The 12,512-nt window shown below is 35.6% G+C and overlaps 1 protein-coding gene across 1 annotated transcript; it reads right to left on the bottom strand.

Moving 5' to 3' along the window:
* Positions 1-8,288: 8,288 nt before the first annotated feature.
* On the bottom strand, positions 8,289-12,314 carry LOC129309421 (chaperone protein ClpB1). The gene is made up of 6 exons (XM_054951000.1): positions 12,007-12,314; positions 10,638-11,801; positions 10,341-10,522; positions 9,326-10,228; positions 9,010-9,207; positions 8,289-8,921 (listed from the first exon to the last, which is right to left on the bottom strand). Exons 2-6 carry the CDS (start codon positions 11,785-11,787, stop codon positions 8,619-8,621), a joined length of 2,736 nt encoding a protein of 911 aa, XP_054806975.1. The 5' UTR covers positions 11,788-11,801; positions 12,007-12,314; the 3' UTR covers positions 8,289-8,618.
* Between the last annotated feature and the right edge of the window lie 198 nt (positions 12,315-12,512).

Below are 12,512 nucleotides of genomic sequence, written 5' to 3'. Positions count from 1 at the left end.
AAAATCCCACAAGAACAAGTATATATATAGCCAAAGTGGAAGTGACAGATATTAAATATCCACGAAAAGTCTCAACTCGTGATATTAGAAAACCCTGTTTTAATATTGTTTTACAGCGCGCCGTATTCTTATATTTGCTTATACAAAACGAGAGCGAAATTTAGTTTATAATATATAAACAATTTAGGAGTTGACTTCAAACGATTCAAACAACTGAATATTGTTTTTGCACTCAATACATTATAGCAATATAACCAGGCCCAAATGAAAAACTTAACTGAGTTGGTTACAATTTTTATTATTTTGTTTCGTTTTCAAGAATCAACGTACACGGACATTTGTTCAATATATAAGATCATCATACGAAATTGCTGTCTCCCTCTATATTCTTCGTTTGAATCGTCACGAAAAATTATTAATCTGACTTTTCTGTATTTTTTATTTTTTTTTAATTCCGTGCCATTTGGATCAAATATATGAACGGATTTTTTTTAAAAAAGTTGACATTATTTCCATTTTACAATCTATTAGGAATGAGGAGCAATCGTCCAAAAATAAGAAAACAAATAGGCAAAAATAATGAAAAAAATGTAATATCTGTCTTAACATTATTAGAACAAACCACACATAATCACGCTATTATAGTAATTATGATTTGACTAATCATCTTTTTTACCATCATGATAGAAAAGGTTAAACAGATTTATAATTAAAAACATTTAAAACTGGTATTCCAATTAAAAATCCTTTATAAAGTGTTTGAAGTCAAACAAAAATATAAATCAGTATTTAAAACACTTAGGAAGCATGGCATAATATAAGAAAAGTTAATACAAGGACACAAGGACAAAAAGGTCATTTCATTCCAAACTAGTATGTGCACAGCAACTCATGTATCATCCGCCACAACAGATTACACAAAAAGTTACTCCTCACGCTATATCATGCACCATGATATGGACACCATGCTTTGCAAGCCATTATGCGGATCATGATAGCTCTTGGCTATCATAACATGTGATAGGATGAATTTATAAAGTGTGCCATTTTTTTCATCCAATATTTAATTAAGGTAATTCAACCACTCACATAAAACTTATATAATTATCTAACTCATAACACTAGTTTTATTTCAAAATGATATCTCATTTAAAAATTGAAAACCCAAATATAAAATGGTCACTTTTATAAATTTTTATACATCAGGTGCCCAATTACCATTTGCCTCAACTAAGACTTGGACCACAACTTGTGGATTATAATGACATACATTTAATTTGAACAGTTGAACCATCTAGGCTGCATCATGAAATAAGAATACACTACTACGTACAAAAAAGTCTATACTAAACACGTCTTGTTGGACAGTTATTTAGCTAATATCATTCAATATGTAAAGGCAGAAAATAATATTGGACGGTTATACAAAGAACTATCCAATCTTATATACATGTGTTAGATGGTTATCTTAAAAACCATCCAGTATGTGTAAACAGATTTGTAATAGTGATAATCAAGTCTGAAGTAACTTGTAGGTGATATATAAAATTGAATTTTTTTTTCAATCATATCATCTATAAATCTAAAGTGATAATTATTCGGGGGATCAGGAAACTAATGATAATCGATCTGAATTTATAAAAAATTTCATGGAGAATTAATAAGTAGCTGCTTGGTCAGGATATATACAGATCAATGACATGAGCCTTGGAGAAGGGACAATTTTCAAGGCAGAATTTTGAAAAGCAGCCAGCAATACATGCATGTGAATCTGAAGATAAAGAAGAAGATGCTTGATGCAATGAAGACGTGAATTGACATGTTAAAAATTTTTGTAAAAAATAATAGTAGTTTGCAATCTACAAAGGCACAGAACCTGGAATCTTTCGATGGTTTTGTATAATTCAGAAATTGACTCAGTCTCTGGCTAGAAGGAATTGTTGTCAGGGTTCGAGATAAGCACATTACTATTATCCCATAATTATTGATAGACTGATGTTGGCTTAGCTTTCTGTTTGAAGATTTGGTTCATCCATTAAATGCCAGTCATAACTCATACGTACTATGTAAAAAAAGTCTGCTATCTCCTCAATTATATTCAAGATTTTCTCCTACACACACATGCACACATTGTATACTTAATTTCGTCCATATATGTCCACTGTCCTGATGTGTTAAATTTCATTCATGATATGTTGAAGAATTTGCCTGTGCAGGTTCAAACTTAATTATATATCCATAGAAATTATTCCATCAGCTTCAAGTATAAGAGACGCATTTCTCTTTCTTCCTATTTTCTTTTTTGTTATTTTTTTAATGGGGAAAACAATCGTTGAAGCGCTGACTTTTTCGTATTCTTTTATCTGAGGAGGCAAGATAGTTCAACAAACACGCGAAAGGCAAGATATTTTCTTTATATCATTTACAAAACAAAAAAAATTAATACGTGTGGGTTTTTCAAATTTCGCAAGAAATTTCATTTGATTGGATGTTGCCAACTTGCATATCCTATACCATGTTTAGAAAATAGAAACCACGAACAAGTCATACGGCCTTTAGTGAATATGTGTATTGTAAAGTTAGAGACTCCCTCTTTTTAAAAATGTGAGATATTCTTTTAAAAAATTTGATATTAAAAAAATATAAGATATTTTTAATCTTTTGATGTGTAATTATTATCTTTTTTCAAAAATACCTCTATTGATAAATGACTTTATATTTATTGTAGGGTATTTAAAAGGAATAAATATAAAAAAATATGGTTAGTTTGAAAATAAGTAACTACTTTATTGAGATGAGATTTGATTAAAAATACCTAATTTTTAAAAGGAGAGAATATTTCTTTTGCCAACAGAGATATTCTAATTTATGTGAAGACATATATTTGAAGTTTTTTTAATCAGGTCAAATACAAGGTAATAGCAGGATTTATAGCAGAAAGAGGCTGCGAAGAGTAGACTCGAACGCTGTCGTTTTTCAAAATATAGGACTTGCCATTTTATTTTTATATACTTTTCCCACTGTATATTCAGATTGACTTGGTAAAAAGATTCTCCACTGATTTCTCATATCCACTAATACACACAGCTGATGATTTTTTTAATCTTCATTATTGTTTTAGGAAATAAAAAGGTTTTGAGAGCAGCGAAGAACATGACTCTTTCAAATTACATCTGAATGACGTGAATTTTACTTTATTTGAATTTTTGTTGTTCACTTTTTTTTATTAAACAGATACAGAATTAAAAGTAGTATGCCATTCTAACTACAAAACAACAATAAGGCTTATCTCGTTGGAATGCACGATATCACTTTATGCTATTAACAGTCAAATATTTAGATATATTGCTAACTAAAAGTCTCCGTTAACATAAAATGTTATTCTAACTATAAATTTGAAAATATTAATTTACATTAAAAATAAAAAATTAAGTATTTAAAATAAATTTAAACTATCCTGATTAATAAAACATGCATGCACAAAAGATGAACTATATATGTATCTATAAAAGTCTCTTTAAACATGAATTAAATCTAGTTTGTTCCTAATAAGACCCTCTGCTCACGAAAGACAAGTATATTAAACGAAGTCGCAAACCAGGTCAAGATAATTGCGATCGTTAAATATGTCTATTTTAACTTCCCTTTCGTGTTTATGAATGGCAGCTTTCGTAAATATTTAGATGGTATTCACATTTATACATATATTACTAGACAAGATAAATACACTTTCGGTGCATCGGATCGGAGTAGTAGTGTCCTGTAATTTGCAATGAACATCGTTTCATTATAAACGATCAAATTCGTAGTAGTTATCGCATTCTTTTAGTATTTATGAAATAGGAATTAAATTAAATCAGAATTATTCACAAAATTATATTGTAACGAATTACTAGTTCATTTTTTTTTTGTTTCTTGATAATCTTTTATACGAAACTACATAAATTCAGCGACAAAACAACATTGACACAGGATACTCTATATATAATAGCATTGGGGACGCAAAATTATTTTCAGATATATGTCACCCTTTCCTTTTTGCCCTCCTTAAAAAATACAATTTACAAGTGGCATGTGACATATAAATGCCTGAATTTGCGAGGAGATTTAGCATATGAACACAAACCTTGATGAGAATATTCATAGTTTCCAGAAAGCTATGAAGGTTAAGAGTAAGAGATCAACTTGAATATTGCCGTCAACCAGGACTTGGTAGATACAGTTGACGAATAGGCTTTTTCAAACTTCACACAATTTTATATTAATTCAGTTGAAGTCAACTTGCATATGGGTACATATTGAAACCATGAATAAGTCATACCCCTCAGGGTCTTCAATATGAAACGAAGCTTGAAACTTTTTTTTTTTTAAAGATGAAGTTAGAATGATTAACACTTTTTTCTTCAATTTTACTCCTTGTTTATTAAGTGTTGTTTGAATTCCTGGGATATAATTTAGTATGATTATTATTTGCAAAGAAGGTAAAATTGAAAAATTACATATTAATTAATAATTTTAAGGATATAACTACTCTTCTTTAATAAGCATGATGTTTGTTAACTTTGTCTTATATTAAAGATTGGAGTATAATATAAGAGAATTTGAACCAACTCATGCAGTTTAAAAAAATGTAATTATCAATCTCAATAATTATGTCAAAAATTGAAATATTTGAATTAAATTTTCCTTGTAATTAATGTTTACTTTTTTTTCTCTACTCTCTCCATCCTTGCATGTAAGATGTTTGTATGTGACAAGAAAAATGTATAATGTGTTTTTTTATTGAATCTCACATAATAATAAAAATTTGTTATTTATGGTTGAAAGCACATAAAATCACAATAATTTTCAATTTATTCCTTGATAATGTCACAATTAATATCATGGTGATGAGTAAAACACATAATTAATATCTCCTTCTCTTTTTATTTTTTAAGATAAGAGAAAAATTATCTAATCACTTAAAAGTATCATGACATCCCTTATTTATGTGTAGAAATAAAATAATTAAACTTATAGAAAATACCTTACATATAGGGACGGGAGGAGTAATTTAATGATACTTTCCATTTATAAGGAAAATTTGAGATAAATGTAATTACTGTTTTTTTATTTATAATTTTGGTTAAAATAAAAAAACAATAAAATATAGGATAGTTTCTCTAATATTTAAGAACAGAGGAAGTATCTTCGTTCTTTCAAAGGCCAAGAATATCATTTGTCGGTAGTTTAAGAAGATTATATATACATCTTTCATAATGCAGAGCAGAAGTTCAAAAGACAGGCTCCTTTTAATTAGGTAGCTTGATTTATTTGAATTTTATCCACGAAATTGATGGATAGTAGTTGACTGAAAAATATAAGAGTACTTAATATCATACATTTCTCTTTCTAAAAAGAGTAAGAATAAGAACGGAGCTACACGATAAGGCTTCCATTGTCAAAATTGTTTTAAAAGGACAGCGTATGAAGTATGCGCATTCATACGATAGAAACTGACATGTTATTTTCTATTGCTTTGTCGTGTGGGGACTCAAACTGACCTTATTAATGCAATTCAGCAAATTGTCTGCTGATCACCTCTATCTGTCTCTATCCACGTCCCATTCTTTAATTACCCGTTCAAAATATATATATATATATATATGAACGCGCGCGTTGAATATTTAACTGTTGGGATAAACTTTTGATCATTCATATTTGTAACTTGCTTATTCAATTAAATTTAGACTTGAAATTAAAGCTGTAATTGTCTTCATTCTATGTGTTATCCTCCTGTCCACTACAAAATTAAAACTGAATGATGATTCTTGGCTTCTCATTTCTATTTACAGAATATGAATATTGGCGTGTTACTTAGAACGTAGAAGAAAAGGTCTTTAATTGTTGTTTATATTCTTTTCCGACGGGGGGATTCAAATTGAGAAATTAATTACCAATGGAGTTTAATTGATGATCCTGTACGTACACAGTACGTCCATGTCGTGTCATCAGCTTCCAGATGTCTGTCGAGACAAGCTGGTTAACTTTGTACATAGTATACATTGAAACAAAATCCCTAAGTTGGCATGTTGCGGCACTTTTTATGTGATTCCTTTATTTTCTATATATTATTTTTTTGTTTATTTTTTTCTATTTATTATAGCATGTTGTCTATTTTTTATTAATAAAAGGTGGAGTTCGGCCTATTAATGTCTTAAGTTAGTGTTTAATTTAATATTGAAGTTTAAAAATGTTTGAGTTGGAGGAATATTTTTTGGTGATAGAGATGAAATCCTAACACGTACAGACCACCTAAAATAAGTATAAGAATTTTGAGGCACAAGTGGTCAAAGAACTATCTGAAAGATAGAAGGCAGTGATTGGGAACTCAGTGGAGGCAAATAGCTGTCTGGAAGATTTGGCCTTGTACTTTGTGTACCTCCAAATGTTGACTCTTGAAAAGCCCGTGGATGCAACAAACACACAAAATGAATATTTGACTTTGATGTGTTTAACCAAATCAAACTACAGAAACAATCGTCTATTCTATGACATCCACTGGCAGACATCGTTCAGAATAGAACAGTTTTATTTCAGATCTCGGACGTCAATATCAGTTTGGAGTATATGTTAACTGCTCAGACTTCACACTGTAGACGACCGTCCAAGCACCTGCCAAAAATATCAAATTTGGAGACTTGTGTCTTCAGTAATTCTCTCCTCTTCAAGTTGTATTCCCCATGTCGGCCAACTTCATGGAATTACAGAAAGGATTGTTATACCATGTCATGTATGTCTTCCTTCCATTCCTATATATGCTGCTGCGCACGTTGTGTTTTTTTTGTTTTTGGCTGGAATGTTGTTCACATTATTTGACTAAACCATGCATCAAGTACAAACTTTTACAATCAACCAGCCTTTTCTCGTGCTTGTTGCAAACACACACTCACGCGCCCTTTTTTTTTTTTTAAATAAACAATAATGACTAAACAGTTTGGTGGATGACTGTGACTGACTGATGGTACGTACTGTATATGCATCCCCCTCTATTTTTGTTGTCTTGCTCTTTTCCCTGCTCGGAACATGTATAGCTGTTGATGATGAATGAATATGCACAAATTCAATACATGATTTGAAAGTGCAAGTAATTGATTTAATCGAAGGCCATGCAAGAATTGCAGGTTACTGCTCCACTTTTGCTGCTCCTGCCCCCTGCTATTATATTCACAGTTGTCTCTACCATATTGTTTTCATAACACTACTGCTGCAACACTCTATTGATCTTATCCATCAGAATCAGTAGGATTGTCCCCATTTACTCCTTTAAACTTTGCCTGACATTTATTTTATGTTAGCTCATATAAACTTGAATAAAGAGAAGAAAATGAGAAAATCTTCACTTGAAGGACTATACACCTAACTCCCAAAACATTTTGAGGTGAAACACGAGGTAAGAATATCTGTTAATCTTCCTCTTTCAATCTCCTTACCTAATCTAATGTAATTTGATATCCTTTATATAGATTTTTAAGGTCACTAACTAAGTGATAAACACTAATCACCTTCACTAGTCCAACATTATATGCAAATTAAATCAACATTGAAAAAACATACAATAAACTCACGGGACTCGCCAACATCCTACATCGGCATGGAAAATTTTTATGTTGTTGTTTTACTAAGTTTTGAATGAATGGGCTAGACTCATGTGGTTAAAAAAAAAATGAACCAATATTCCCATGTCTGATGTTACCATATCATGGGATCATTATTTTCTCCTCAAAAAACTAACTTGTCGAGATGTGCAATACACTCGTTTATATAATCAAGATTTTCCTTAAATTTCTTTGATGTGAGATATAACTATTCAGCCAATTCATGATGCTCCTATCACGGGTGACCTACCAGAGGAACCCATCAATGAGGCAAACTTGAATTTGGCTTTCATATCATTTTATCATGGAGTCACTAATTCCTCTCTAAAATGTTAATTCATTAAAATGTGCAACACACTCATTTTTTCCAAATGTTTCTTATGTGGGAACAGCTGCACGAGAAAGATGAAAAAACACATTTAGAAATACATTAAAGTAACGTTATTTGTAACCCTCTTTATTAATTTGTTCAGTTAATTCTTCGAATCAATTTTCAATAATATCTATTGCAATGCCAATATGAAAATAGTAAATTAAAACATACCACTCGGACAATTCTTTCCACACACGATCTCTGCAGACCCCACCGGCTTGTCTACAAATTTGATTACTCTTAATTCTAACACGCAACTATTTCCATATGCTCAGAAGTTAGCCAAGAAGAGACTTCCAGTTAAATATACAGAGTTTTATATCACATCTCTGATATGATCCAAACTATTCGAGCCCCACAGCAAAGGAAAATATCTTAAGGAGGGAATTGAAGCTCACAAACGTATCGACGTCTCACAAGAAAGAAAGGTCTTCATTCCTCACTCCAGCTCAAAAAAACCAATTTACATTTTTAACTTCAATTCACAAACAAAAATAATTTACGATTACATAAAGGGCATTTTCACGCACCATCATTACAGTGCCCTATGCAAAAGAAACAAACAAAAGGAAAGGAAACGGTAGTCACTCACGTCTGATTCTCACACTTCAACCTTCCATCTCAGCATCTTCATCGCCATCAATTTCCTCGATCTTCATCTTCTTCACTGCTTGAGCAGCATCATTCTTGAATCCATTTGGGATCTGAATCAAAATATCTGACTTCTGCCCAGTAGCTTCATTAACCATTCCTCCATTCTTCTCCACACGATACGCCAACGAGTTACCATTAGGCCCGGCATCTATATAGACCGTCGAGTTCTCATCAATTTCTTCCCTTACAAGCATCCTTGAGAGCTCCGTCACCACCTTCCTCTCAAGCCACCTCCTGATTGGTCTAGCTCCATAAACCTGCAAATAATGAACGACAAATTAAGTACGAACGTCCCTTAGGATCATAAAGCGAATAGAATATCGGATTTGATGCACTAATACCAACCGGGTCATAGCTCTCGGCCAGTATAAAGTCCAACGCTGCGTCAGTCACTGCCATAGCAACTCCCCTCTCAGCGAGACGTGCCGCAACCTCCTTCATTTGTAATCTCGCGACCTTCCTCAGTTGGTCATGTGAAAGAGGATCAAATACCACAATCTCATCGAGCCGGTTCAGCAGTTCTGGCCTAAAGTGCCTTCTCACCTGTACAAGCAAAGTACTTAAGCGACTACAGCCCCAAGAAGAAAACGCTACCCTTTACCCTACACATAAAATTCAACAATAAGATTGTAACCCCCAAAAAAATACTGCAAAAAGATACCTCTTGCATGACTCGATCTCGAGCTACTTGCATCGAACATTTTCCCGAGAGTCCAGTCAGGAGATGCTCTGCTCCAAGGTTTGAAGTCATGATGATGACGGTATTCCTGAAGTCCACAGTGCGACCTTGCCCATCAGTCAACCTCCCATCATCCAAGACCTGAAGTAAAGTATTAAACACAGATGTATGTGCTTTTTCCACTTCATCAAAGAGGACTACACTGTAAGGCCTTCGCCTCACAGCTTCCGTTAGTTGGCCTCCTTCCTCATGGCCGACATACCCAGGTGGTGCGCCAATCAACCGTGCCACAGAGTGTTGCTCCATGTATTCAGACATGTCTATTCTCACCAGCTGATTTTCATCATCAAAAAGTTGCTCCGCAAGAGCCTTTGCGAGCTCAGTCTTACCAACACCAGTTGGCCCTAAGAACAGGAATGAGCCCGTGGGTTGTTGAGGTCTTCCCAGCCCGGCCCTTGACCTCAACACTGCCTCCGAAACAGCACTGACTGCTTGATCTTGTCCCACCACTCTCTGGTGCAGTCTATCAGCAAGTCCTATTAACCTTTCTTTCTCATTCTGGCCCAGCCTCGTCACTGGTATGCCAGTCCAGCGACTCACAACCTCAGCTATTTGATCTGGTCCAACAGTTTCCGTCAACATCAAATTCTCGCCGGCGTTTCCTTCTAACTGTTGTATTGCGGATTCCACCTCCTGAATTGCCCCATATCGCAGGTCCGCAGCTCTGGCAAGATCATATCGTCGCTCAGCCTCCTGTAAAGCAAACAAGAGCTCCTCTCGTTTCTGCTTGAGCCTGCGAAGCTCATCTATCCTTTCCTTCTCTTTTCTGTACTTCATCATCAACGGTTGAAGTTTATCCCTTAAATCATCAAGCTCTTTTCGCACCTGAACGCAACACGAGCAATTAGAACCTCTAAACCAAGTAAAATAAGAGCCCGCAATCCAACAGCAGAAACCATTAAAAATATTTCACAATGCAGAAGAGAACACTACTTACTTCTACAAGACGTGCTTTGCTAGCCTTGTCTTTTTCTTTCTCAAGTGCGTGGAGTTCCACTTCTAGCTGCATTCTCTTCCTTTCAAGGTTATCAATTTCCTCAGGCTGACTATCAAGTTGAACTCTCACGTTTGCACAGGCCTCGTCCACCAAGTCAATTGCTTTGTCAGGAAGATGACGCCCTGTAAAACCATGTATGCAATCGTAGGTAGATGAAATGCATGTTATCAAAATCACCAAGTTTTCACGAAGGGAAACATAAATAAAAGAAAAAAAGAACCCAGATATAATACATACCTGTGATGTAGCGGCTAGACAACTGAGCTGCAACAACCAAAGCACGATCCTGAATCCGAACACCATGATGACCTTCGTATCGCTCTTTCAGCCCTCGAAGGATGCTGATAGTGTCAGCAACACTGGGTTCGGCCACATAGACCTGTTGGAATCTTCTTTCAAATGCTGCATCCTTCTCTACATACTTCCTGTATTCCTCTAGCGTGGTAGCACCAATGCATCGTAGCTGACCACGAGCGAGCATAGGCTTGAAGAGGTTGGCAGCATCCATGGAGCCCTCAGTTCGACCTGCACCAAGGACTAGATGGATTTCATCAATGAAGAGTATCACTCTCCCCTCAGCTTCCTCCACTTCCTTTAGAACTGCCTTCAACCTCTCTTCAAACTCTCCCCTGTATTTCGCACCGGCTACCAGAGCACCCATGTCCAACGCTATAAGCCTCACATCAGCAAGATTACTAGGAACATCTCCTCTAACTATCCTCTGCGCCAAACCTTCTACCACGGCTGTTTTACCAACTCCTGGCTCTCCTATGAGGACTGGGTTGTTCTTCGTCCTCCTTGACAAAATCCTCACTACCCTTCGTATTTCCTCATCACGGCCAATGACAGGATCAAGTTTACCTGCTTGCTCAACGAGGTCCCGCCCATAAGTCTTCAGTGCTTGCAAGGTTGTATCCCCAGAAGCACTTTCAACCTTTTTCCCTTCCTTGCCACGAAGCTTCTCTACCTCTGATTTCACTCTTGCCGCAGCAACCCCAGATTCCTTCAGCAAATCGCCAATCTGGGAATCTTCAAGAAGACCCAGAATCAATTGATCAACAGCTAAATGAGTGTCTCCGCGCGACTTCTGCGCTGCTTGTGCCCTCCGAATAACTTTGATGAGGGTCGTACTAGCGGGTATCTCATCCGGAGGAGGAGACTGAGACGGTAATTTCTTCAACGCTTGATTGAAGACTCTCACTGCAGCACGCGCAGCTTCTTCCCCTGCGGCACTAGAAATTGATTGGGAGAAAATGCCAGCGGAATCAGAAATCAAAGCAGCTGCGAGATGAAGGGGTGTGAATTGTGCATGGCCAGAACTCATTGCCAGCTCATGTGCTCCGGCAAGAGCCTCATTGGTCTTATGGGTGAACTTATCAGGATTCATTTGCCTCTTAGAACCTTACAAAGAGAGGATAATACAGAATTTCAGAAACCTATGTGATGATGAAAAAATAATAAAAAAGAAAAAGAAAAGAAAGCGCAAGTACCGTGACACACATAAAGGACCCAAATTATTATAACGACGCAAAATCAAGAACGCATCAAGTATCCAACATCACAGTAACAACACAATTAAACACAAAAGGGATAAAAATTGGCATACCTGTAAGGGGGAGATAAAAACTTTATGAACAATTGTCGGAAGTAGCAACAAGAAAAAGTTAAGTAAGAACGAAAAACTACGAAGCCAATTGGACTAGCAAGTTTTGACGCCTTGATCGATTGAAGCAAAGAGCGAGAGAAGCACGTACAGAACCCTTCGGGAGTTTTGGTTGTGAGAGTAGATGAAAACGTTTCGCGAATTTGGTTAGCTCAGAGTGAAGAGGTGAGCGGGGGAGGGAGATGTGAATATCTGATCCAAAAGAGGCATCTGGAAGGCTTGTGGACCTTCGCGAGCGAACGCAGAAGCTCCTAGAAGAGTCGCTTCCAAATTTTGGTGAGCCTGTTTAAATTCGAGCTGTTAGGTGAATCAAGTTGGGGTCACTGGATTTCCCCAGAATGTACAGACAAGGCCCAAATCCGCTTTTAGATTCTGAAGCCCAGTCTTTTTTTATATTTCCATAAAGGACGCCAACCTTTGGAGGTGGGCCTAGTTTCAAGTTCAAGTGA

The sequence above is a fragment of the Prosopis cineraria genome, unplaced genomic scaffold (genome assembly GCF_029017545.1).
Source record: "Prosopis cineraria cultivar Desert tree isolate PC_DT_omini unplaced genomic scaffold, ASM2901754v1 PC4, whole genome shotgun sequence".
Lineage (NCBI taxonomy): Eukaryota > Viridiplantae > Streptophyta > Magnoliopsida > Fabales > Fabaceae > Prosopis > Prosopis cineraria.
Note: the sequence above shows the minus strand (reverse complement) of the source record. Positions and strands in the feature narration are given on the sequence as shown.

Bases quoted from the DNA above. Each gene is read 5' to 3' on its own strand.
- LOC129309421 (XM_054951000.1), bottom strand. From the start codon at position 11,787: ATGAATCCTGATAAGTTCACCCATAAGACCAATGAGGCTCTTGCCGGA. The intron at 10,523-10,637 runs GTATGTATTATA...ATGGTTTTACAG, and splicing joins GTCTAGCCGCTACATCACAG to GGCGTCATCTTCCTGACAAA. The intron at 8,922-9,009 runs GTTGGTATTAGT...CATTATTTGCAG, and splicing joins TGGCCGAGAGCTATGACCCG to GTTTATGGAGCTAGACCAAT.